This window comes from Rhinolophus sinicus, chromosome 15 (assembly GCF_057876585.1).
Source record: "Rhinolophus sinicus isolate RSI-liver-muscle chromosome 15, RSI-T2T, whole genome shotgun sequence".
In the NCBI taxonomy this organism is placed as follows: domain Eukaryota; kingdom Metazoa; phylum Chordata; class Mammalia; order Chiroptera; family Rhinolophidae; genus Rhinolophus; species Rhinolophus sinicus.
The window spans coordinates 105089561-105116470 of NC_142515.1; the positions used below are offsets into that span (position 1 = coordinate 105089561).

The window sequence follows — 26910 nt, forward strand, 5'->3', positions numbered from 1 at the left end:
GCACACACATTCATTTCCTTATAATAACCATAGGTAACGTGACCAGAGACCAGGCCAAGTGTTTACAAGGATTGCCTCAATAGTCCTATGAAGCAGTTACTATTATCCCCATTGTACAGATGAAGAGAGTGAGGCAGAGAGGTTAAATAACTCACCCAAGGTCACACACTGGGAAGTAATGGTACTAGGATTGTAATCCAGGCGGTATTCACTGTGTTCTATACGTCTTAGATTGACAATGGGGAGCATGTTGTTGGCCATGTTCCTGAGTTTATTGGGGAGCGAGAAGGTAACTTAGGAGAAAATAAGTCGCACTCTACTTACGGAACAAGATGTGACTTGTTCCATAGGGAGCAACATGGGCCACGCCCTGAATTCATGGGTTCTGTGTGCTGTGCAGGTCCAAGGGGCCAGCTAAAGGTGAGCTAGGTGGGGAGGGTTGGGAGCAGAGAGCAGCACCCCAGCTTTGCAGCACTGGGACTGACTATGCAATTTCAGTTTCTGGGACCATCAACTGTCTCTGGGAGTGGGCTCTAGGGATCCTGAACAGGGCCAGACGGTAAGGATGATGCCACTCAGAAAATCCAGGGACTTGATTATAGTTGGACAAGCCCAGAAGCCAGTGAAGCTGGTGTGGGAGGTTGTCTTTTGGCCTTTTGCATTCAGGTAGAATAGAGGACTTCTTTTTCCCCTTTCCCTGGGTCCCTCCCCACCTCATCTCTCTCAGAAAGTCCGAAAGGGAATTCGCTGCTCCACTGCAGTTTGTCCAAGCCCCCAGAGTCAGCTCGCTGTCTTTAAACCAGACATGCTGTTTGCAGCCCTGATCCCTCCCAGGCTGACCTTTATTGCTGCAAACACGGACCCCTAACTTTCTGGCTTCTGGTTATGTTTGACCAATAAGAGACACTGGGCTGAAGGCCTGAAGGAGAGAGGAGTTGGGGTATTGCCTCTCCCAGCCCTTCCTGCTCACTGTGTGAAGGGGCATGTTTTCCTGCTGAGAGCTGTTGCTCAGTCCCAGTAACTCCCCCTTACCAGGGCGCCCCATCTCCTCAACTGAGCGCCTTACCCTCCCTTACTGATCTCCAGAGCCCTGTCTCCACTGTAGATGTTTGACTCCTCAATTCCTCTGTCAGAGTGCATCAGATATTTCTTGGCTGGGCTCTGATAGTCACACACCTCAACGTGTTTCATGTTAAATCAGATAGCAGTGACCCTGGCAGGTTCGTCGTCCAGGCGCTGCCCCTTATCTCCGGTCCCAATCTGGTGGTCCCAAACCAGCAGGATCTGCGTCACCTGGACTTGTTGAAAATGCAAATTTCTACTGAGTCAGAAACGGAGCGGGGAGGATGGGGGTGGGGCAGAACCCACCAACTTGCCACTCAATGACGTCGCACAGGGAGGTTCCGAGGAGAACCCTGCTGCCTCTCCCCTGCCCATCCATCCCCACACTTGCATCTGGGAACATAGCTCAGTCGGGTGTTTATGCTCACGTTTCTTGCCTGTCATACTTTACATAAAGCAGAGCCATGCGCATTTTTTCGCCTCTGCCTCCCAAGAGAGACAGCTCTGATGATGTGTTTGGCGTGTGTGCTTCTCAGTGACTTCACTTCAAAAGAGCCAACCAATTTATGAACCATTTGCTCAGTAGAAGTTTAATGGAGAAATAGCTGTTTAAAACAATCAGAAAGAACAGCTCTTTTACAAACAAGTTATGGCAGTGACCAGTCAAAACCCCAGGCTGATGTCCTTCCTGTTCCTTTAACCCACCCCTAGAAGAGGGAAGAGGCGGGTAAGAAGGAAAGATGGGGCTGTTTAAATGTTAGCTGGAGGAATTACAAAAATACACTCTGATGTAGCAACAATGTTGTCATGAAACATGCCATGGGGGGTGTGGGGGGGAGGGAAAGACAACCAGAGGGCGTGGTTCTGCACCCTCGGGGGTGGAGATGAGGCAAAGCATGCCTCAGTGCCGTGGGGAGGAAGGAATCCTGAGGCCCAGCCGGCAGGTCTGGGGCTGCAGACATGCTGTTTTGGGGATCACCCGGACACCTGGGGAGACAGAAATGAGCAAAATGGCAAACCGGATAGTTTTATTGATCCTTCAGTCCTATTTGTCCTAGTGACTGAGCAAAGGGAAGGAGGCAAAGAAAAGCTACCAACTAAATAAACAGCACCTAAAGAAACAAGAAGTGTTCCCTAAATCGCTCTGCACACCTGCTTGCCCTTGCCCGATTATATGCACCGGGGGCGCCAAAAAAATGTATACAAGTCGGTACTGGTCAGTGTTGCCCAAGCAGTAGTTCGCTGTAATCAGAAGAGTCTGGACGCTGACGGTAACCACTTTGAGCACCTCTTGTAACTGCAGAAGTCAAATGTGACTTGTATTCATTCTTTGTTATTGGTATATATTGAGTATTACAATTTCCATAGTTTGTTCCTTTCTCAAAATGTGTATACATTTTTTTGGCTCTCGGTCTCTGTGTGTGTGTATACACACATGTGTGTATACACACATATATGTGCACACACATACATGTGTACACATGTGTACACACGTGTATACACATGCATGTGTACACACACTATTATATAAACAGACCTATTATATAGTAGACTATTACACAATCTACTGGCATGAGTGACAGAATAAAGGGGAGGTGTGTGGGTTTGGACTTGAAAGGCTCAGGATCGGCCCTCTGCCCAGAAACACTTCTCTTATCCCTGGTCTTTGGAATCCATGCATAGTAATTCATTTGTCGAGGCTAAATCATGCCCTCACTTATGGCTCTCATATTGCAAGTGCTCTTTGAGCCTGATTTCACTAATTCCTCACCATGAGTGAATCTGCTCGCTTTCCACTGTCTAGAAGGGTCAAGGGCTGGGGCAGCAGAAGAGAGGAGGCAGTGCAGGGCCAGGGAAAGGGACCGCAGACCCCGGACCAGTTGTGCCGTTCTCACCTTTCTGTCTAGGACTGGCCCTGCACCAGTGTCCCTGCTTTCTAGCACATCGTGACACTTTCCAAATAGGTTTATTTAGCCTATTTCAACGTTAGGCAGCCCCATTTTTTCCCAGTCGTATCAGCCCAGATTTGTATTGGACAGCTCAGAACAGCTCTGGCAACAGGATTCCCCCAAGATGGAGAAAACTTAAGCATGTGTAGGCTGGTTAGGGTGTGTGCAGGTGACTAAAGAGAAGGTTCAAGCCACCTGTCACGGACTCCTAAGTACACATCCATATTGGAACTTAGCAACCATGAATATGTGGCAAAAGAAATAGAGAGATGGCGCAGAAGGAGAAACGAGAACAATCAGTAAAACCCAAATGAGCTGGTTAATGTTTCCATCAAGTTTACCTCTTGAGCAAAGCAGCAGACAAAACCTAGTTACCAGTTTTGTTTCAGTGCCTCTCAGTTGGAAGCTTGGTAGAAAATGAGAAAAACCGATTGCCTGAATGGAGGCTCGAACAGTTTTCTTTTTCTTTCTTTTTTTTTTTTTTTTAAATTGATTCCTGCTAATGTGACGGATTTTAAACTGTCTTTAGGTCAAGAAAACGGATGTAGTTCAGAATTAGACATGAATTTCAGTGTCCCTGAAGAGCCACCATAAAGAGGAATGTCTTTAAGATTTGAAAGAATTCAATCTGTGCTACTTCTGAAAGATTTATTGTTGGGTACTTTGCTGATAAGGTGTAGGAAGAAATAGAATGCTTGTTAAGGACCCAAGAGTATGACTTTAAAAACAGTGCAGGTTAATTCAGGGCCTCCAGAGATTACTCATTTCACTGAAATAAACACAGCAGCCTTCTGACAACTTAAAGCACATATTCATATTTGGCAATGGACCTCTTGCAAACAAGCCAGCCTACCTGCAAAGAGCTAACGTGGGCTGCCTGCATGCTGAAGGGTGAGTGTCAAAGATTAACACATGTACTCGTGTACTTTGAAGGAAGATTATTAACGAGATGGCTACCTTTGACATACAGGATGCAAAATAAAACAGCACATGTAAGCTTTTTTCTTTCATGCCTCTTAGAGGAAAGCCCCACTTGGGTGAGGTTTGGGGGATGTTTTCAACCAACTGATTAGTTGTTTCTGTTAAGGCACATTTCTAGACTGTTTAAGAAGAGGCATGAGACTCTACAGTCAATCTGATTCCCATGTATGAATTAAGACACATAGGCTTGATGGATTTTTCTGAGATATTCAGAAAATTCCACTGTGTTATCTCCCCGTGCCACTCAAAGTTATACACAGGTTGATGGGCTGAGGAAAGGTGAGTTTGTAATGACTGGGCAATAAATAAATTAAGGTCTTGGGTCAACTATAAGTTACTATATGTATATAGTCACAGGATGTATCGTACAGCATAGGGAATAGAATCAATGGTATTGTAACAGCTACATATGATGTCAGAGGGGTAATAGATTGGGGGAGAGGGGTCAGCACTTTGTGAGGGGTATAAATGTCTAACTAGTACGTTGTTTTTTACACCTGAAACTAATAAAAAAACAGATTAGGGTCTTTGATGTTTATTCTCTGGTATGTATTATAGGTACATGTATAAGCATGGTTGTGGGGGTAAGAATGGACCAGAAGGGAGAGAGGAATAAGGGCAAACATGCAAACAAACAACAGAATAAAATGGCCACCGGAAAGAAGTGAAAAGTGAGGAAAGGTGATGATCCCTTAGTCCCTATTCTAAAAGCTACTGGGCCAGTTTGACCAAATTCTCAGTGCCTTGCTCAGTAACAATGGCATTGACCTCAAGGAATCTGCCCATCTGGCAAGGTGGTTGGATGTACACATGATGAGTGGAAGAAAGAAGAGCAGAAAGTGTGGTTCCTGGTCCTAACAAGAACTCCTTGACTGGGGGAGAGTGGGATGGTTTCATGGTTTCCGTGGAATCCAGTCACCTTGAGATATAGGGGGAGAGAAGAGGATAGCGAAGCTGTCTTTGAAGGTGAAATAGTAATATCACAGCTACAGAAATCAGATTCTTTGGGAACGACGAAGGGTAGGTCCAGCAAACTGTTCTTAGAGATAAAGTCTCTGAAGAAAGGAGAACTGAATGGTTGCCAAGGCAATTGTATAGGATTGGTGTACTTAACTGTCCCCATAGTAACTAAGCTCCTGGAGAGCTATAGAGGAATTAGTTTTCTTAACCTACTACTATTATCCCCATGGTAACCAGTCTCTAAATGGCAGTGGGCAGCCTTAAGGAGCCATCCTAAAAAATCCTTTGCTCCCTAGAGAAAGGGTGGGCAGAAGGCAAGGAGGCAGGGGTGTGAATTTACCTCCCAGGCCTGCCAGGGTGCCTAGAAGCTAAACACCTTAAGCTGGTGTGGTGTGTGTGTGTGTATGGGGGTGGGGGTGGGGGTGGTGGTGGTTAATGTACTAAGACAGTTGGGTATATGCGGTTTCTTCTTGCCCCCAGCTCATTCCTGCCCAACTCACTCATGGGTTGAAGTGGACGGTGCAGCTGGGAGGGGCTCCCCTTCCGGCTACACATTACCATTCTGCTGCAGAGTGCGCCGGCGCTGGCTGGACTGCAGGCTCAGGACCAGGTATTGCCTCATAAACTCACTGAACCGCTTCTGGTTGGCTAACTTGCGGGCCGACTTGCGGGCCCCGGTGAAGCCCCCGAACCTCTTCTGCAGCTGCTTCTGCTCCATCTCTCCAGCCTCATCCATGCCGGGCTCTGTCTCTTTCTGTGCTTGGAATAGGCTCCTGATGCGGGGCATTCTCTTCAGATGCGTCTCAGAGGCCCTTGGCTGGTAAAGAGCGGGAGCCGAGTGCTCTGGGTCAGCAGGGCTGAGTGGCCAGGAGCCCCTGGCCATGACCTTGGTGCACAGAGTCCAGAGAGGGCTGGCTAAGACCTTCCCTTCACACTCGAGGATGCACACCTGCGAAGATAGAGGTGGGAAGAGGGGAGAAGACTCAGGGGGGACGTCTATTAGTCCAAGGCAATGAGGAGATAAAGTCCCTCTATCGTCTATGTCTTTACTAATGAGACATCTCTTTATTGAGTACCGTGCAGCAGTGTTACATGTAGTTATTTAGGTTCATAAAATTTCAGAGTTGGAAAGAAACAGAAAATTATCTGGCCCAGTTTTACCATTTTACAAATGAAGAAACTTGGGTCTCAGAGAGGTCAGGTTAACTTACCCCAGACGACACATAAGTTAATACAGAATACGTGCACTGAAACTGCACCCTGTTAGAGCCTTGGTTGAGTTTTTGGATCCAGACACAGCTCATGATGGTCACCGATAAAGAAGAATTTTATTTTCTTCTTTTATCAGGTTTGGGGGAGGTCAGATTGGTTTAGGAAATTGGGGATGTCAAAGCATGTAGTTAAACCTGCATGGATGATTATTTTTAAGGTCATCAGGTAAAGATCAATCCTGGTGTTAATTTTTCATCCCACATACCCTAGTCATGACTGTCAGTGCATCATTTATAGAAAATGAAGTTCAAAGCCCTGTGGGATGTAGGTAGTTTGGGCAATCTGGTTCCAGGTAGGGAAGAGGGACCATCAGATAAAATCCAGCAGACCTGCCAGGCTCCTGAGAACTTCTCCTATTGCTCTGCCTCTCCAGGGGTTTCTCACATCTCATCTGGATCACCAGCCTAAGCGTGACGTTTCCTGGACCCCTCCTGACTGTTGCTGGCCTTTGCCCCACCCTCCCATGTTCTTATCTCTGGGTCCCTTGCAAGCCTCTGCCTCCAACTTTTCTTCTTATTTGCTGTTTTGACTTCACCCCAATTTCTCTCTCTGTGTTTCTGGCCTTAGCCAGTTGGAAATCTCACTTCAACCTGACCTTACCATCACGCAGTGGGAAGCCACAGCATCTTTATCAAACCTCGAACTTTTTGTCTGGCTTAGAGGGCACCAAGAGTTACTGCTCTGTCTGGGGAGGCGTGGACATCAGAAGTTTGGTGTATGTGCTTGTTAGCCTCCATCTGGGGAGCAAAAACGCTCACCCAGGTGTTCAGAGTGGCACAGGTGCCTCTGCGGGCAAGGTTTGCCACCTGATCCATAATCAAGGAATGAGGTGTGCAGATAGCTTAGAGCACACACCTCCCAGGCTATTCTACCAAGCCCTAAAAAACCTTTCGTTCAATCCTACTTCTCCTGGCAAGCCTTTGCCACCCCTGACCCTCACCTTACTCCCTTTTGTCACTGCCAAGCTTCTCCTAGATTATGGTCTATACTTCTTCCTCCATCTCAGCATCTTCCACTTACTCCTCAAGTCCTTGAAATCTGCATCCCACCCTCATCCACTCCACTAACTTTACTTCTTGAGGACCACCAGTGACTTCTCACTCACCAGGTCCAATGGTCCTACGTGGCCCTCATTCCCCTTGACCTTGTAGCATTCGGCAATGTGGACCGCCTGAAAATTCTTCCTGATATTGCACTCACCTCTCACACTATTTGTGCTCAGACTACTTTTAAACTTTTTTCATCTTTCTTATCACTCTGCCCCTCGGTGACTCTGTTCATTTCTGTGATTTTGGCCACCACTCCTTTCAGGGCATCCCAGGTCTATATATCCAGCACCTAATATCTCCTGGGCTCCAGACACTGCTCTGATCCCTCTCTAGTATCTCCAGCAAAATGTCTGACCTGCATTTTAAGTGCAATTTGTCAATTGCTCCATTCTGGGGCAGAGGCTGCCAGTTGCCCACTCTGTACCTATCTCCCCTCTTCCTTACTAACAAACCCTACTTTTCTTCCTGAAGGCAACATGTATGGTTCCCAATCGCCTTTGGAGCCAGAGGTGGCTGATGACATATCAATGGAAGTGACCAGGTGGACCTTCCGGGAAAGGGATGGAATTAGCTGGGCAAAAACATCCTTCTATCCTTCTTCCTTTCGTTCCTCCAGCTTCCTAATGTTTAGAATGCAGACATTTTGACTCGTGCCCTTTTGAATTCATGAAGTGACTCAGAGGATGGAAATCACATGCTGGAACCAGATGAGGCTGGTGAAACAGAGAGGAATCTGGGCCGTTGGTGGTGAGGTAGAGCTGCCATACCAACCCTGGACGGCCTACCTCCTGCCTTCTTCATGAGGAATCAGATCTCTGTTTTATTTAAGCCGCTGCTACTTTAGGTCTTTGTTACTAGTGGGCGAATTTAATTCTTTTTTTTTAAATTTAATTTAAAAAACATTTTCAATTACAATTGATATACAATATTATATAATATAGTATAATTATATAATATAATACAATATTATATTATATAATTATACTATATTATATAATTATATAATTCTGATACACTTTCCCCATCCCAAGGGTGTCCTTTTGCTTGGTCTCTCTGTCTCTCTGTGTCTCTCTCTGAATGGCACCTTATTCCCCGCGTGACTCAGGTTTAGGGAGATCTGTATACATTCCAGGCATCAAATACCCGGGATGAAAAGTGGAGTTCCTCGTGAGGATGAAAAACGGAGAGAATGAACAGAAGAAAGGAAGGAATCTGCAGCTGAAATTGCCCAGTGGCCACACCGGGAAGTGGCCCCAACGCTTGTGAATCAGCCAAGCCCTCCCTAGCATACTAGCACCAGCAGGGACCTTAGGTGACACCTGGTCCAATGAGTCCCATACCTGGGTGTGAATCCAAATCATCAGCAGAACTTTAAAAGAAACATGGAATTTCAAAACCCAGTTAAATCCCTGAAGAATAGAACTAGGGCTTAGAACTTACTTTTACAAAACTCAGTTAATTCTGAAATTTGCTCAGGTTTGGAAACCACTGATGTAGTCCGTGTTCACAGGTCACAGTGAGATTCAGTAACGTGTCCAAAATGACACTGTTAGATAACAGTATAACCTGAACAAGAACTCAAATGTCTCGAATCCCATTCCAGGACGTCTCCTACTCAACGACCTCTGTGTGCTTGCAATGGGAATTGATGGAAATTAATGGGAGAATAGGATCCTATAAGACCAAACGGTAAGGTTCTGATAGGAAAATTGCTCATTTTCAAAATTGCTGGGCCAGAGAGGAGAAAGAGCCAGAATCCAGTGGGAGAGCTGCTCTCCTTCCCTGGTAAGGAGTCCAAGGAACACCCTTTGCCAAGCCCACCTGCTAGCCAGAGGTGGTGATGTTGTCAACTGATACTCAAGCTGTGGTTTTTCTGAGCATGCCCTTTCCATTTAGATTTTCCTCAGAGAAGCAGGCAGAAGTAATACATGGTCAGTGCCAACTCAGCAGAGATACATAGAGAAACGACTTTTTCCACAACTGCAGTGTCACTGGATATGAAAGAATGATAGACAGCTTCCATAGATGGGGAGGGCAGACTTTAGAACGTCAGCTGCAAACTTGAGTGTTCTTTAAGAATCGTACTAGAGTTTGTTGGGATGCAAATTCTTAGCATACACTCCTGGAGATTTTGATTCAGTAAGCCAAGGGTGGGGCCCAGGAATGTGCATTTTTAGCAAGCACCCCAGGTGATTCTCAGGCTGGACTATGAGAAATCCTGCTTTGGAACTTGTTCTGAGGAGGAAGAAGCCATCAGGTAACGCGTTGGTCAGAGAATTGGTCAGAAAACGGTCACATGGGTCTGTATTTAACCTGCTCCTGAAACACTTTGAAGAAAACTGGGTAGAACCGATTTGTAACATGTTCTTTCAGATCATAATCCTCTTGGGTTATTACTTGACAGCAGTGGGTCTCAATTGAAGGCGATTTTGTCCCCCAGGGGACATTTGGCAATGTCTAGAGACATTTTTGGTAGTCACATGGCGGATGAGTAGAGGGGATGCTACTGCTAGCTAGTGAGTAGAGGCCAGGAATGCTACTAAACATTCTACAATGCACAGGACGTCTCCACAACAAATGATTATCCAGCCTAAAATGTCCGCAGTGGTGAGTCTGAGAAGCCGTTCGCTATATAGCCCAGGGGAAAGCAGGAAAGCATGGATAGCACTAGGAAAGCCAGTAGGACTATAGAATTTTAGAGATGAAATGGACCTTTGAGTACACCTGGTCCAATCCTTGCAGAATAGGAGCTCCGAAATGCTTGTCGAATTGTTTCAGTCCTTCAATTTACAGAAACAGGTGGAAGTTGTTAAACCTAAGACTATTGGATCTTCTGTGAGCCCTTGGGTTTCTAAGCCCAGATGGTAATTAGATTGTGTGTCAATCAGAGAAAATGAAATTCAATGATCAAACCAGATGCATAGCCCATACCAAGACTTGACATACTGTTAGATGAATTAGGTACTAACAAAATCATCTCAACTCGTGATTTAGGAGAGGTTTTGGGGAAATATGAGGAATCCAAATTCACAGCAGCATTTGTAGCACCAGATGGGCATATGAGCTTAATGCCAAACCCTCTGGTCTGAGGGACCCACCAGCCTCTTTTCGGAGATGGGTTAATAACCTACTAAGTGAGCTGGACACATTTCCACAGCCCTTACTGATGACATGGCTATATTAAGCCCGAGTGTGGCTGAGCATCTGGAAAGTCTCAGATTGATGCCAAATTGATCTGTAAAGCTGTGATTGTGGGGAAACTGAGCAAAGGACCATTTGGATGTCTGGAATCAAAGATTAGGGAACAGGCACTTGAGCCCATTGGAAGGAAAAGAAGCTCATTGAGGTTGTCAAGTTTCTACTACTGAAGAATAAAACCACTTCTGACTAAGAGACATTTGGAAGCTATTTGCTTTAGGAGGTTCTGCTAGAATATCTGAGGGCCGACTTTAGTAGGCCAGCACACGAATAGTGCAAAAGAAAAACACATAGAAAAAACTTCTACTACAAATCAACTACTAAGGGTTTTGATGTAATGAAGATAAAAAGCACTTATCAGAAGGCAGTTTCTTTTGCTATTAATAGAGTTTTAGGAAGTTTTAAATAAGTTCCCCCAGATCTTTTTGGGGGGGTTACTTTCTTTATCTCTAAAACAACTTGGTGAATCTAGTTTTTTTCTACTTGAGCTGATGGGGTAAGTACCACTCACAATTAGGTGAAAGCCCAGGACATTGCAATGGGTTTGGTGTGTGTCATTTACCGACCAAAATTATAGCCTAATAAAAAGCCATCCATACTTGGATCATTGACTTGGAGTGAGGATAAAGGAATTTTTGATGAAGCCACGGGTCCAAGGGGTTCTGGGAATTGCTCAGCATTATATAATTTGGTGGAGGGGTTGGGAAGGTGACCCTTGATGAAATATCTGAGTCCCCCCATCATTTACAGAGTGGACACACTCAAGGGTTACAAGATTTGGAAATGAGATGTGGTTGTCTACATTCGAGGCATTTCATACAATTAAAAAAAAACACACGGTTTAAAGTGAATACAAACTAGAAACCAAACAACTAGGCAGCCAGATCCTCTGGGGGGTTAGTAGGCACTGAGAAGGGTTTAGCCCTCACTGTGAGGCTAAAACTGGCCATTTCCTAACTTGTTTCAAACAAGTAACTAACAGTGTCGTCTGGATCCCAGAGATTAAGACATGGAAACATGCTCCAAATTCTTGACCTGCTTTGAAAGACACCAATGTAAAACTCCTGCAGCATCTGCAGTGGATGTACCTATTAGGAGACTAAAAGTCTTACAACTTTACAACTCCCTTGGGACATGTTTGTTGAGTGCTGCTCTGTACCACACACTGGGCTACGTGCGGGGATCCCCAGAACCATCAGCAAAGGAAGCACACCCCTTATAGTGAGAGACTAGCAGAAACAAGGAACTGCCAGATTACAAAGGAGGGAGGGGCTGGCTTTATTGGGGGCAGGTGGAGAATCAGCAAAGTGTTCCCATAACAGGTGAAACTTAATCAGGATTTTGAAGTAGGGAGGAGGAAGGGGCATGCGCAAGATGGCAAAGCAAACTCCTGGAGCAGTGGGAAGGCCAGGATGGGAAGGCGGGATTTACGGGAACTGTGGGAGGTGGTTGGAGCCCAGCAGGGAGCGTGTGCAGAGTGTACCTTTGGGAGTTACCTGCAGCCTGGTGAGAGCTGAAGGCCTGGATACGGGGATGGCATCTCAGAGGGAGAGAGTACATGAAGGTAAGACGCAGGAAATCTTGGTAGTCACTATATTTAGGGGTTGGGGAGAAGAACAGGAGCCCAACGGAGGCAGAAAAACAAGAGTCATCAGGGAAGAGCGCCAGGCAAGTTCACCAAGACAGGACAAGGAGAAGGGAGCCTGCAAACCCACCTGGGGATGCAGTGGTTAGGCGCTGCTGGGGATGTCCGAGAGAGAGCAGCTAAGCAGCAGCAAGCGGGTGAAAGTCGAAATTGTTCTAGAAACATGACAATGAAGGGAAGAAAAGAGCAAGTGGGAGAGGAGAAAAATGAAGGAGAATGTCCCGAAGGAAAATCAGAGGTTCAATGGAAGGCAGAAGAGAAGGGGCAGGAGCATAGGTGGGAGGCAAGTGGGGAGACTGAAGACAGATCCTGGAGAGAATTTGTATTTGCTGGCTGCCGTCTTCTCAGTGCAGTGCAAGCTAAGCTCATGATGTATAAGGGGGCGGGAAGGCTCACCAGTGCTTCACAATCAAATGTGATGTTTGTTGCAAAGAGATGACTAAATCCATGAATGATTTACTTTGAAAAAAATTCATTAAGGCAGACTCAGGGTTATCCTTACAATTAAGTTCCTCATGCTTTTTTTTAAATTGAAAAATACACATAACATCAAACTCACCATTTTAACCATGTTAAGTGTACTGTTCTGTGGTAGTAAGTACATACACAACGTTGTGCAACCACCACCACCACCACCATCCATCTCCACTTTTCTATCTTCCCAAACTGAAACTCCATACCTGTGAAATACCAGCTGCCCTTTCCCCCCACCCCCAGCCCCTGACAACCATCACTCTACTTCTTTCTCTCTGACTTTGATTCTTCCAAGTACCTCATATAAGTGGAATCATACAGTATTTGTCCATTTGTGTCTGACTTATTGCACTTAGCATGATGTCTTCATTCATCTTGTTACATGCGTTAGAATTTCCTTCCTTACGGAGGTTGAATAACATCCCATGGTGTGTACATACCACATTTTGTTTATCCATTCATTGTTGATGGATACTTGGGCTGTTTCCACCTTTTGGAGGTTGTGAATAATGCTGCTATGGACATGGTGTCCAAACATCTGTTCGAGTCCTAATGCTTATTTGAGTGGGAGAGAAAGGGTTGCAGTTAAAGCTAGTGCTTCTGGAATTGTGCAGGACCTTCAGTCTGGTCTAGGCTGCAACCTGAGAACATTCACAGTGTGGCAATTATGAGATTATTGCTTAATCGACTCCTTCACTGATTTACATGTAAACTAGTTGCCTGCTCTGTTTACTAAGCCCAAGGGAAAGTGTTTTTGGATGAACTTTTATACCTCTCTGGGATGCACAGAGAAGACATGAGGGCTTTCAGTGCTCTAGCCAAACTCAGCTTTTCTCAGTTCCTTAAACGCCACTCCCCTCCCTCCTATAGGCATTTTTGAACACGTGCTCTCCCCTCACCACCTATCCCCATGCCTCTCTCCACTATCTGGGGTACCTGGAACTCACACCCTTCCTCTTAACTCCCACTCATCTTTAGATCTCCTTAGAGACTTCATTTCCTCCAAAAGCCCTCTCTCCCCCTCTAGACTAGGTTGGGGTTCACGGCTCTGTGCTTCCCAAATGCCCGTAATTATTCTCTCATGGAATGATTGTGGGTTCTTCTCTCCCACTAGTTGCAAGCTCCATCCATCTGCTCACCTTTGGATCCCTTGCCCTAGCTCAGTGCTTAGCACATAGTAGGTGCTCAGAAAAACCACAAAAGATGAATGAGAGGGACGGATTAACTTTGAATGGGTTATCTGGAGATGTTTTTCATGATGCAATAGTTATTACTGTTCAGAAAACAGGCTTAAAAACCATGTTTTCAAGGGGCTGGAAAAGCTTGATGTTTGGGCCTGTGGGGCTGTGTCTGTTGATCGCAAGTACATTAGCCCAACTCAAATACTTGGTTTTTATATTTGTACACTTGCCTTAAGGAACAGTAGTTACTTCTGGTTGTTTTTAAAGGTCGAGTTTGAAACATGGCATCTTTTGAAAGAAGCTTATTTGACTGCAAAGAAAAAAATTAATTGAGTTACATTGGATTTAATAGGAGAGGAATTTCGACTGAGATAAAAACAGCTTGAAAAAGCAGCTTTTTAAATGAAAAGGAATTTAATGTCGGATTTGCACCTCAAATTCAAAATTTTAAATATAAAAGAGCATTTAGGTGCTCATTATTGAATTATCTGTAATGTTAAAAATAAAGGGCAGCATCCATGTTCAGCAGGCAGGAGAATGGTTAACAAATTATACTGTATTCATAGAGAGAAATAACTTAAAATAATGTTTAATAACATGGGGAAATTATCCTGGTGTGATATAGCAAGTGAAAAACCTAGAATTCTTTCTCTGACTGGTGGGATTGAGTGTGAATTCTTTCTCTGACTGGTGGGATTTAATGTTCTTTTTTTATACTTCTTTAATTTGCCAAGTTCTCTAAAATGAGTATGCACTATTTTAATTATGGGAGCAAAATGGCAGCACGGGGAGATCTTTATTTGAGCATGGTAAAGTGGAAAGATGACAGGGTTTGCATTTCAGAAGATGCTCAAATCTGAATCTGTTTCCTATGGACTGTGTGACCCTGGGTGAGTCATGTGACCTCTGGGTGAGCCCTGAGTTTCTCATTCTGGGGCTGCTGTAGAGGAGGGAGGAAGGAGAAGACCTGGACGCTCCTGGACCTACCTCAAGGTTGAAGCTGTCAAGAGCTGGGTGGAGCTTCTCTCTGCAGGTCAGGCAATCCTTCTGACAGGTGCTGGACACGCTGGAGAAGAGGCTGAGCAACAGGAGGTCAGAAAGCAGGATTTTCATGGTGCAGGAACGGGAAGCAAGATGCTAAAACACAAGGAAGGGTGTGTGGCAATTAGAACAGCCATTGTGTGGCGGCCAGTAAGCGCTGGAGACCTCACACAGGGGATGCAAGAGAGACACTCTTTGGAAGGGACAGTTCCAGGGCCTGAGATTCACCTCGCAAGAGGGAGTGGATTGTCAAGGCCACAGGGGGCCCGCTTCTGTCAGCCAGGCCTGTTGTTCGGGGGTGGGGGTGGGGGGGGTGGGGGGGGTAGTGTCTGTGCTCCTGGGGAGAGCGCTCTCGTGATCCTGCCACTCAGCTGGCCTCGATATGCATGAGCACTTTCGGGGAGCAAGAGGTCTCACTTTGCAACTCAGCAGTGTGTGACCTTCAGACAACCTCCCAAGCCTCAGTTTTCATAGCTATAAAAGGGGAATGTAGTCCTACATGGCATAGCGATGTTTCAGTCAACGGCCAACAATGTATATGAACGATGGTCCCATAAGATAATGGAACTGACAAATTCCTGTTGCCTGGTGATGTCATAATACCATCATAGTACAGCAGATTACTCCTGTGTTTGTGGTGGTGCTGGTGGAAACAAACCTGCATTGCCAGTCATATAAAAGGGTAGCACATCCAATTATGTACAGTATGTAATACTTGGTGATGATAATAAAAATGGTTACTGGTTTATTTTCTTAGTATATTATACTTTTAGTCACTATCTTAGAGTGCACGCTTTCTACTTATAAAAAAAGTTTGCTACAAAACAGTATGCAGTGTTGGGCCGGCAGCAGCCTCGTACATCTCGTATTTACTGTGTCTCTTGATGGCATTATTTTCTCTTGTGCTTAATTTAGTCTCGTGTTGTTTTGTACAGTGACATGCTGTACAGGCTTGTAGCCTAGGAGCAACAGACTATACTGTACAACCTAGATGTTGTACCATCTAGGTTTGTGTAAGTGCACTCTTTGGTGTTCACACAACCATAAACTCCCCAAATGATGCATTTCTCAGAACATATCCCTGGCGTTCAGCAGTGCATGGCTTTAGTGGTTGGTACCTGTCTTGTCACAGGGCTTTGGCGAAGATAAGGGAAGTTTTGCAAAGTGACATGCAAGAGTGAGATGTCTAAAATATGAGATTTATGAATGACTCATGTACTTCATCTTATCCTCCCCAGCCCTCCCTGCCTTGGCTAAGAATGCCACCTATCCCAGCACGAGCTCTTGTCTGTTTCCCCTGCGAGACGTCAAGCTAGCTTCCTGAGCACAGAGCCAACATGGTCGTTCACCTTGCTGTTCTATGCGAAGCACAGGCCCAGGTACCTCGAGTTATTTATTGAAATTTGAACAAAGAAACTATTCTAAGATAATAGCAACAGTGATTATTAGTTAGAGCAGTAGTTTATGTTCTTGATGTAGGATTGCCTGAAAGGTGTGCAGTTTTCCCTGTTCCTCTTTAAATATATCCTGTGATCAAGTCTCCTGAATCAAAAAGCTATTTCTTTGGACTGCGTCATATGGGGCCCCTTTAGAACCGTCTTTACTTGGAGGATTAAATGGGAAGGGAAAGAAGGGAGCTTTCTGGAAATGTTGTGAATGTTCTTGATTGAGGTGTAGGTCACAGGGGTGTATACATTTGCCAAAACTCATTGAATTTAAGTTTAATTCTGCGCATTTCACTGTATGTAAATTTTACCTTAAGAGTTCAACAAACAAATAAGATAAACAAACAAAAACTCATAGGCATAGACAACAGTTCAGTGGTTACCAGAGGGTAAGGGGGTGAGGGGGGTGGTAGATGAGGGTGAAGGGGATCAAATATATGGTGATGGAAGGAGAACTGACTCTGGGTGGTGAACACACAATGCACTATAGATGATGTATTATAGAATTGTACACTTGAAACCTATGTAATTTTATTAACCAATGTCATCCCAATATATTTAATAGAAAAATTTAAAGAGTTCAGTGTAGAAAAACAAAATTAATTGCCTTTATTGGTTATTCATCAGATTATACTGAGAAAACATATAAGACTTGCTGCTCAAATGCAGTCTGCAGACCAGCAGTACCTGGGACCTTGTTAGAAATTCAGATTCTCAGGCCCTCTCCCAGAGCCACTGAATCTGGACTTGCATTTTTAGCAAGATTCTCGGGTGACTCATCTACACACTCAAGTGTGAGAAGTCCTGGTAGAATATGGATGTGACATGGAGCAAGTCTATAGAAGGAAGGGATCCCACCATTGAAGTCACCCCATGGCCACATTGGGGGACCACCCCAATGTTCTTGTGCATCATCCAAGCTTTTCATACCAAGAGGATGTGAACTGAAGGATGCTCAATCAGTGTTTAAGTCAAAGAGATGGCACTTGAGATGAGTTTTAAGTGATGAGTAAGAGTTTGCTAAGAGCACCAAGTAGAGGGCATCTGACAGACACAGGAAACAGCCTTTTCACGGGCAGAGAGGAGTCAGGCCCACAGACTGTGAGGGGATGGTGAGCAGATGGGGTATGGGGGCCACCTTCCCACACTCCCTAGGGAAGCACCTGCTGGGAGAGAAGCTCAGTCCAGGTGGAACAGGGTCTTGTTTGCCATCCTACTGGGTTTGGTCTGGCTTTACCCTGCAGATGATGGGATGTCCCAGGCTAATGAATAATGAGCACAAACATCTATAAAAATGAATATATCTCAGATGCATTTTTTCTTCTCTATCCCGAGGGTCAGTGCTTTAGTTGAGATTTATTGCCTTGGCTATTGTGATAGGCTCCTAATTAGTCCACTTAATGATCTGGGCTCTAACCAAACCATCTCCCCGAATCTGATGACGTCACTTCATACTTAAGATAATTCTGTAGCTCCCATTGGGACTTGGCACCGCTGCTGTCCACTTCTCAAGCATCATCTCCTGTCACTCACCTTTGTATCTCCTCTAGTCCTAGTGAAGCATGTATAGTTCCCAACTCTATCAGGTCCTTAATGGCTGTAGGTCTTGGATCTTTCACTCCCTTCTGTCTAGAATATGCCTCTCCAACTCATATATATATACATCATTTACATCTCAAGAATTATCCTCTCGGGGAAGCCATCTCTCTCCCCTGGTTTGAGTTACATGCATCTCTGCTGTGATGGCCTGGCGAAGCAGCCCATCTGAGTGGGGAGCAAGGAAGACTCAGGGGCCTGTCTGTCAAGCAGGCACAACAAACCTGCAGAGTGGTTGTGAGTGGCCTTTTCCCATCTGCTCATCACGACAGACTGCCTGGGTTCAGATCCTAGGTCTCCCACTCCACCTCTCAGTTTCTCGTGTAAAAATGGGAGATGAGAGTACTTATCTCCTACGACGATTAACAGGTTCATGTGTGTAAGCAGGTAAAATAGGACCTGGCACCTACCAAGGATGATATAAACCCTGATAAAAGAAAGAGCCCAGCACAAAGCCTTCGCGCCATAATACTATCGTTGTCTCTCGCAGGGCATTTATCACGCTATACTGTATGTCTGGACTGATGTGTCTCTTTCTCTCACTGGACTGTGACTTTCTGAAGGGCAGAGATCATGTTCTATGGTTCTTTGGATCTCCAGCACCCAGCACAGGGCTAGGCACACAGAAAGTGCTCAAAACAGCTTGATAAATGGCAGTGGAGTATCTCAGGAGCCGTGTTCCTTTACCTTATCAAAGGTAGAGTTCAGGAATGTCAGGAGGATCTGCCTCACTGGGGGCCCGGGGTGCTCATGGCCCAGGAGCCACTTTAGGACACATGTCACTGGCAAAGTATCTGTGAGCTAATTGTTCAGTTAGAGTTGGGAGAGATAGGAACTAGTTTTGTTCCAGAGCACGGCAAGAGGCTACCCTAAGCTGGAAGCCCATGCATGTTCTGGTAGAAGAAGACAGGTTACAAACGGGCATGGGGGCATGGTTTGGAATAGCGTTTTTATGCTAAGTTTGTACGGGTCCTATAGGTGTTGGGAGACAAGCGATGGGAGCCCATCACTCCTTGCAGGTCCTTTTAAAGACAAAATATGTCTTGAGTTCTAAACAGCCACCGTATACACAAATGTCTTAAATTGAGGAATGCCTGACAATGTCTTTGTTTAATTTGAGAATAGTCTTTATATTTCTTAGTCTTCTAAATTTCAATCTTTCTAATCCGGAGACATTTTTTTTGTAGAATTTGTCCAGAATGGTATGGCTGTGCTCTCTATGGCCACATGATGGCAGCACCTGTATGTCACAGAAGGAAGGGAAACCGAAGCGAACAGGGACCAGTGTCTTTCCTTCCTAACACAACATTGCCAACACATAATATCTGCATAGGCTGAGCTGATAAATTGTGACAGATGTTAATGAAATGTCCTCCGGCTGAGGCTTTTCATGAACTGCATTAACCGTGGCAACTTGCACGTTCAGGAAATGTTCGGTGGATTGGCGGATATTTGTTATCTCAAATTCTCTGTAAATGAGTTTTTAGGGAGAGGTGAAGAAAGATGAGCTCCTAGGACGTGGAGTACATGGTCCATTTGGTAGCCTGCCTGCATGTAAAATGTGGGCCTTCTGTGGTTTGGCACTGGGTAATCTTGTCAAATTTACTTGGTGTTGGCCCGGCCCTCCCTGCTGGTCCCACCCTTCCCTGTTCACAAGTGACTCCACCTATTATTACTCAAAAACCATCCCTACTCAACACTAGTCATTCTCTTCGGAAATTCATAGAATCCTTAAAATGGGCATAAACCACACAGTCCTATCTCACAGGTAGTTTGTGATATTTAAATGAGATTAATATAAGCGAACACTCACAATATATGTAACTATCCTTATACAAGGGGCAACATTTTGTATTTTTTGGTATTCTCATAATACCTAGGACAAGTGTGTTTGAGGTTAAGTTAGGTTTTGAACTTTAGTAAAAATGCAATAGACGTTTTTCATCTTCAAGAAGGCTTGACAATAGCTATGTGTTTTTTATTTGTCTGTATATAAGTTAATGCCAATTAAAATGAAGGCAAATAATTAGTTCATGAGTGATTTTTATATTTAGTTTTTTTACACTCTGTGACGTGGGGCAAGTTATTTCACCTCTTTGAGCTTCAGTCTTCTCAACTGCGAAGTGAAGGTAACAACAGGTTTTTTGTTGCTGTTGATGGTGTTTTATTGGACAATAGTGACCATCAGTAAATCAAACCTACTGATGTTTGAATTTTTTCATGGCTTGTATGCTTGTATTTTCCATGGCTTGTATTTCACTTGGTGAACCAAACTCAGTTAACACTTCTATGTGCCGATACTAGTATAATTAGAGCTCTGGACATCTCATATTGAATAAAGAAATGTTTCGTTACCTTTTAGCTCAGTAATGACACCTCACAAATTTAATTGTGCCTCACTGTTTATAAAGATAAAATACCACTGTGTTTTAGCCTTAATCTATTTGCATGTAATCTTGCTTCCAAGGACAGTATAATTAGTTGCTTATCTGTTTAGAGGATTACATATGAAGCTTTAGCCGAAGCTAAAAGTCAATTGAGTTTTGTCTTATGACCTATGAGAAAGGCTATAATTTCGGTGCTTTTAGTGGAGAAGAGAAGAGGGGCAGCCTGCCTGCTAGAAGACATAGAGGTCCCCCTCCTTCTCATCAACGACATGGGCAGATATTGTTTTTTACAAGTTACAAAAGATTTTCATATTCATATACAGCCCCACAATCTAGGGTTAATATTACCCTCCTTTTTTGAGATGACTGTAAGTTCACAGAGGTTAAGTGACTTGCCTAACGACATCCGTCTCTGCTTATAAATAGCAGAGCCGGAAGGACTTACACTCAGGTGTTTCGACTTCAAAGCGTGTGTTCTTAGAAACCATGGACTCCATACACTGGGTCTGCTTTGGGAAGGTTGGTAAATTCTGGTGGAATCTCATTGGGATGGTCTCTTAATTTGTACTTGGTAGAAATCACATTTATTACATATAGAGGACTATGTGCCAGGCATTGTCCTATTTCCTTTATAAGCATCCACCCCATAGGGTAAATGTTGTCCCCATTTTATGGTTGAGAAGACTGAGGCTTGAAGAGGAGAAATAACTTGGAGTAGCAGAGCTGAGACTCAAACCCATCTGATTTCCAAGCTCGTGCTCTCGCCAGACCTCTCAATGATGTCTGTAACTATCTATGTGCCTTCGTGTAGGTGAATTCATTCTAAGGACCTCATTTATTCTGAGGAACTCCGTTTGTCTGGAACTCTGCCCCCCCCCCTTAATTGTTGCCTCTGCCCAGTTCATGGAGGAATTTTTCATTGCCCACTAGCACGGGGGTTTGTCTCCCACACGCCCCACTTCCTTGACCCATTGCAGACAGGACGCCTACACTTAGCTTGTTCACCAGCTATTACCAAGGGAGGCCTCTTTAGTTTCTTTTCCTCCTCTGACTAATGCACTTATATTCAGAAAGGTCTCTTTTCTGCTCTAAATTTCCATTTGGAAGCAGGGGATGGGTATAGAGGAGGTGGAGGGCAAAGCAAGTCCCCCACCCTACACAGACCAAGTGTGCCCCCTGCTGGTGGGCAGTGAATGAGCAGGAGCCCTGTGTGTGGAAATCAGTCCTGGGTTCGACCTCTGGCTCCGACGATAAGTGTGGGGTCTTGAGAAAGGCCCTTTCTTTCTCTGGGCCTCAGTTTCCCCTTCTCCGGAAAGAGGCAGTTGGATTAGATGGTTAATATTTTTGATTTTATAAGTGGCCAGATGTTTTAGCTCTCCCGGTAAGGGGAAGCACGAAGGAAGGAGGGAGAGAAGATGAGGGCTTCATGAAGAAGCAACTTCAACGCAGCACAGGACTGAGGCCGTAATAGCAGCCCAGCTGTGGGCTCAGGAGAGGGTGTGGAGGGGCCAACAGACACATTTTGTATCAGGGCCTCCACAAAGTTGGGAAAGAATCCCTCTTAACTTTCGTCTTCCTGATTCTGGCCCACAGGTCCAACTATACTGTCAACATAATTCAAATAAATATTGTAAATCATTTGCTTCCTTTTATAATGAAATCAGTATTTTTTCCCAAAAGATGAGAAAATACGGCCAAGCAGAAGAGCAGTGGCTCTAGACCGACAATCTTCAAACTTCTTTGGCTTTATACCACTAGCAATCAGTTTTGGAGCACGCATTCCCCATTGATTTATTAGGTGGGTGCAAAAGTCAATGGCGGTTTTTGTAATTTAACCTTTTAAACTGCAATTACTTTTGCACCAACCTAATAGTTATACGTTGTACACATGATAAAACAGGCTAATGTGAAAATTAAGACCGATACGAAAAAGATAAAGCCTCCATGTTCTGAAGCCCAGTGGGTTGTCGGACACTCACACCCCTGTGTAGACCCCTGGTCCACAGTAGGTGACATTGCCTGTGAGTTCTGAGGAAGCTGAGGACAGGCTGATGGGTCTGTTTTGCAGGCACCAGGAGCTGCAAGGCTCCCGGTAGGAATGCCACACACACTTCTTGGCTACATGAATGAAAGGCTGAATGGGAGCCAGGTGGAGACAGGACCCGGGACAAGTGTGAGGAGAGGGGAGATTGGCTCTGAGCCATGGTGGGAAGGCTACGTGGCCATCCACTGACTTTTTCACAGACTCCTTGGAGGGAAGCTCTACACTTCACCCGCCAAGCCAGGCCCTTCAGAGCTGGTGATGCTGAGGCAGCTTCCAGTATTTGAAAAACCAGAATACCATGGAAAGTCAGACTGAGTGTGATCATAGCCTATGAAGGGAGATGCCCAGAAAATTGACGTGGCCCCCACACTGGTGTGCCCCAACTCTCACAGCTAGTTTGTGGTTAGAAGGAAACCTTCATGTTAGATTGTGGGAGCACCGTTAGGCATTAAAATAAAAGGGTTTAGAAAAACTCAGTTTTCCTAATGAGTTCCCAGCCATTCAAGCCACTGCCACTGTTGTCATGATGACTCCTGTTTTGAGAGAAGGACCCAGTCAGTCCCCCACCCCGAGGATATCTGACGAGTAGCTCCACCCAGACCCAGAACAGGTAGATTTCAAAGGTTCCTTTTCTGGCTTCGGCAGCTGGGGGGCTGGGGGTGAGGCTCACTGAATCATATTGATAAAAGTGTAGAACACCCTAAACCTCACATCCCTGTGGTATGTGTGCGTGCATGTGTGTCTTAGCATGAAATAAGCATATAGGCAAGTTCAGCTCACTACATGCCACAGCGTAGGTTTCAATCAATGTTAATTCCTTTGCCCTCCTTTAGTGCCTTTGTTCCGGCTGCCGCCTTTCTCTCCAAACCCTTTGACCCATCCATATTCTACCTCCTTCCCTGCCCAGCTCGAATGGCTGGGGCAAGTGCTCCTTTCTGGGAGTCCTTCCAGCACTTGCTGTCTGAACCAGGCAATTTAGGACTCCAGCATGGCATTGTCCTCTAATTGTTTCCCTGTGTTTGTTTTGCCCCATCCCTAACCCCATTAGTTTGTAAGCACCCCTGGTCCGAAGCAGGAGATGCACGGGAGCCAGGAAGGCTGGATTCAGTCTTCTCTCTGACACGTCCTGAACAAATTATTTAACCTCTCGGCTTCAGTTTTCAACAGCAACATGGAGATAATGACACTACCTCGCAGGGCTGTTACTGGGGATAATAGGTGTGAAAGCGTTTAATATGTAAATCATTGTATGAAAGTAAAGGGCTGTTATTATCACCTCTGCTGAATCCACTGGAGCCACACATCCCCCATGCCTCCCCTGCCTGGTGGAGTGGAGAAGATAAATACCTGATTGATTGAATATGTAATGGCTTTGTGACAGCTCCTGTTATAGGCCCCAGAGAGCACGGGTTTAAGCCTAATCTTGCAATTACTCCCTTCATTGACAATGAAAAATCTCCAGCTTTCTCTAGAGACCTGAGTACTCTCAGCCTTCAGCTGATAAAGCAAGGGCTGCTGCCCCACACACAAACCGCACCCCCAGAACGACCCCAGGCTGCACCATAGCACCCTCGATGGGCAGCATATGGAACAGGGGAAGCTGCTCCTTTGACTAAGGTGGTGGTTTGGGGACAGGCATTCCAGGGACCCTGCAGAAGACTCAGCAAGCACACAGGAACACTAATCCTTTTTGTTAAAGGTATCACAGCATCTGTAGAGGCATATAGACTATTTCCCTGCCATACTTTATAAATGCAAGAAAGGAGTGTGCGTGCAGCAGCCACCCACAGGCAGTGAGAAAGAGCCGCAATTTCTTTGGGAGGTTTTGATAAGAAACCAGGCAGTTACTTTTCCCCTCTATGTTGAAAACTCTGGTTTAGGCTTGCTGGCAAAAGCCGTGGAAAGCTCATCTTTTGTTAGTCTCATGAACAATGTTATTGGTTATAATTGGGGCAATTATGGGCTGCTCGAGGCAGCGAAACACAGATGTTGAAGCCCAGGATCAGGGTATTTGAGTCCAAAGCAGTTGCTTTAAATAGTCCGTTTCCCGAATCATCCTGCCTTGCTTGAAATTCCCCCGCAACTTGCCCATGTTCCGAGTGAGGTGGGGGAGGAGAGGCTGTGTGGTGGAGGAAGGGGAAGCGAGACACGCAGGGAGAGAGATGCACAAAGGAAGAAGGAGAAAGAAAAGGAGGCTGAGAAAGAGCGAGAGAGAGTTTGGATGACTTCTGCATGTCGTATTCCACAGGACCCCAGCAGAGACCTTTAGGTGGGAGAGATGGGCAGGAGAAGAAAAATGCAAAGAAAGAGGAGACCCCAAAACGACTCAGGGTCCGGGAGTCCAAGGTCAGCCCTGTAGAAATCTATGTGAAAGTCACACAGGGCGGCCGCAATCAGCCATGTACTACAACCGTGTTTCCCCGAAAATAAGACCTAGCCAGACAATCAGCTCGAATGCATCTTTTGGAGCAAAGTTAATGTAAGATCCGGTATTATATATATTATATTATATTATATTATATTATATTATATTATATTATATTATATTATATTATATTATATTATATTATATTATATTATATTATATTATATTATATCCGGCCTTATAGTAAAATAAGACTGGGTCTTATATTAATTTTTGCTCCAAAAGACGCATTAGAACTGATGGTCCAGCTATGTCTTATTTTCGGGGAAACACGGTACTGGTCCGGCACGACACCCCACATCTGATTTTCCCACATCATTCCTAACAATTTTTGTTTGGTGCATATGGGAGAAGGAGTCGCTCAGGATTAAAACCCAAATCCAAATCAAGTTTAGTGATCCGTGAACCAGCCTGAACACACTATGAGGGAAGGAAAGAAAGGAAATCAGCCACACAGAGAAATCACTCACAAGGAGACAAGGGGGGCTTCCCAGGGCTGCACTGAGGAAGGCTCCCCCACCCAAGCCTGCCCCTTCCCTAACCTCACTCCTACGGCCACCTTTTCTCAACAGACAGCAATGACAAAGTAGGGGCCACATCTGGGAAATCAAAACTTTTTCTCATCTCCAAGTTCGGCTCTTTCTTCTTCTGCATCTGTCTTCAGAATAAAAACCTCAAGCCTCCCCTCCCCTCCATCCAAGCATTGAAAATAAGATGAATGAAGAAATCATCTCACAGGAGGCCTGCAGCATTCATACTGGACAAAGGAGAGAGGCTGAGGAGAGAGCCCCCCCTTGCCCTGCTCCCAGAGGCTCCCAGCAGATTGTCTAGGGCTGGGGTTCGCATGCATTGCCTACCTGAGAACTGTCAGTGGCCCGGCTCCCTCGGATGTGAGGCTCGGTTCTGAGATCTCAGCCACACCAGCATATATATCCTCCCCCCACACGCACAGCCCTCCCTTTCCCTGCCCACCTCGATGACACATACACACGCTGACCCCCTTAAGCAAGTGAACAGAACCTACAATCCTTCCTGGCTTGCCCCCCCCCCCCCCCCCCCCGCCTCTGTGCTCAGACCTGTGACATCCCAACCTCCCCATCAGTCCATTCATTCTCAAGCCTGCTTTACCTGGACTCTGTTCAGCCAGGATCCCACAGCTGCCTTCCCCTCGCTTCCAGAAGCACGGCGAACACTGACGGGGAGCCCTGGCAAGTCAGTCAGAAAAAAAGACTCCTGGTGACTGTGATGAGCAGACCCCAAGCCCCGAGTCTCCTTGAACAACCTTTTAGCCTGAGAAGTAAAGAAAAGGAAGCGGGCAGAATGAGGGGGAAGCACACGTCAAGCTCCCACTGGCTCAGCAAAGCCCAGAGCTAAGCTAAGCCAAGCCCCCTCCAGCTGTCACTGCCCCACAGGCAGCAACAACTATGTCACTCTAGGCAGTGGCTCTACCTGCCATGGGCCATGTCAGGTGGCGTTTCACAGGTACCCACAGCATGGCACAACGTAAAACGCTGAGACTTTCAACTCAGACTGAATTGTCTGAAATTCTCGCTCTGCTATCAGAGCAATGTACTTCTGTTTGCGAACCTCAGGTCCTCTTTCTGTAAAATGGGTATAACACCTCCCAGGATGGTTGTGAGTAGAAAAATGATATTCTGTTTGTATTTGGAACACATGAGACCTTTAATAAAAGTGAATTCAGCATCCCCTCTATCCTTTTCATATTAAACAATGCCAGCTGGATCTAAAAAGCCAACATCTGTCAACATCTAGTGTCACAACAGAGTGCTTTGAAAGCTGCTGCTGTACTTCCGGATATCACCACCAAGTGCCTTGGAGTCTTGGAAGCTGTTGAAGATGCCCCCAGCACTTGGTATGGGGCCTCCTTCCCTTCCCTGTGGGAAGGTAGCTCAGAGGCAGCCCAGGCAGGGAGCGTTTAGATTCTGCAGTGTCCTTGTGGAGCCCGAGGTGACTCACACCATGACCTCCTCCTTGGCTCTCCCAAGAAAATTCATAAATATTCCAGAATCCCAGGGTGTGAGCCTGTTCTCCAAGGAGCGTAAGCACCCTGTCCTGCGACAAGTCAGGCTCTGGCATCAACCTGAGACTGGGTGGAGAAGGATTAAAGAAGGCATCTGCTCTGCCTGCAGATGGGTACGGGGGTTCTTTTAGGGGTGATGGGAATGTTTTGGAATTAGATG

At 45.5% G+C, this 26910-nt stretch overlaps 1 protein-coding gene across 3 annotated transcripts; it reads right to left on the minus strand.

The window, feature by feature from the left end:
* Nucleotides 1-1625: 1625 nt before the first annotated feature.
* PNOC (prepronociceptin) lies at nt 1626-26062 on the minus strand. 3 transcript variants are annotated; one of them, XM_019733200.3, is made up of 4 exons: nt 25838-26062; nt 14759-14908; nt 5511-5901; nt 1626-2049 (listed from the first exon to the last, which is right to left on the minus strand). In XM_019733200.3, the coding sequence occupies exons 2-4, from the start codon at nt 14882-14884 to the stop codon at nt 1964-1966; spliced, it is 603 nt and encodes a 200-aa protein (XP_019588759.3). In that variant the 5' UTR covers nt 14885-14908; nt 25838-26062; the 3' UTR covers nt 1626-1963. The 3 variants fall into 3 exon arrangements, with proteins under 3 accessions (XP_019588759.3, XP_019588758.3, XP_019588760.3); XM_019733199.3 differs by lacking the exon at nt 25838-26062 and adding an exon at nt 25567-25672; XM_019733201.3 differs by lacking the exon at nt 25838-26062 and adding an exon at nt 25567-25672 and having other exon boundaries at nt 5453-5901.
* Nucleotides 26063-26910: the final 848 nt, after the last annotated feature.

Coding starts and splice junctions, on each gene's coding strand:
- PNOC (XM_019733200.3), bottom strand. CDS start 14,884: ATGAAAATCCTGCTTTCTGACCTCCTGTTGCTCAGCCTCTTCTCCAGC. Junction 5,902..14,758: donor TTGACAGCTTCAACCTTGAG/GTAGGTCCAGGA, acceptor CTATCTTCGCAG/GTGTGCATCCTCGAGTGTGA. Junction 2,050..5,510: donor GCGCACTCTGCAGCAGAATG/GTAATGTGTAGC, acceptor CTGTCTCCCCAG/GTGTCCGGGTGATCCCCAAA.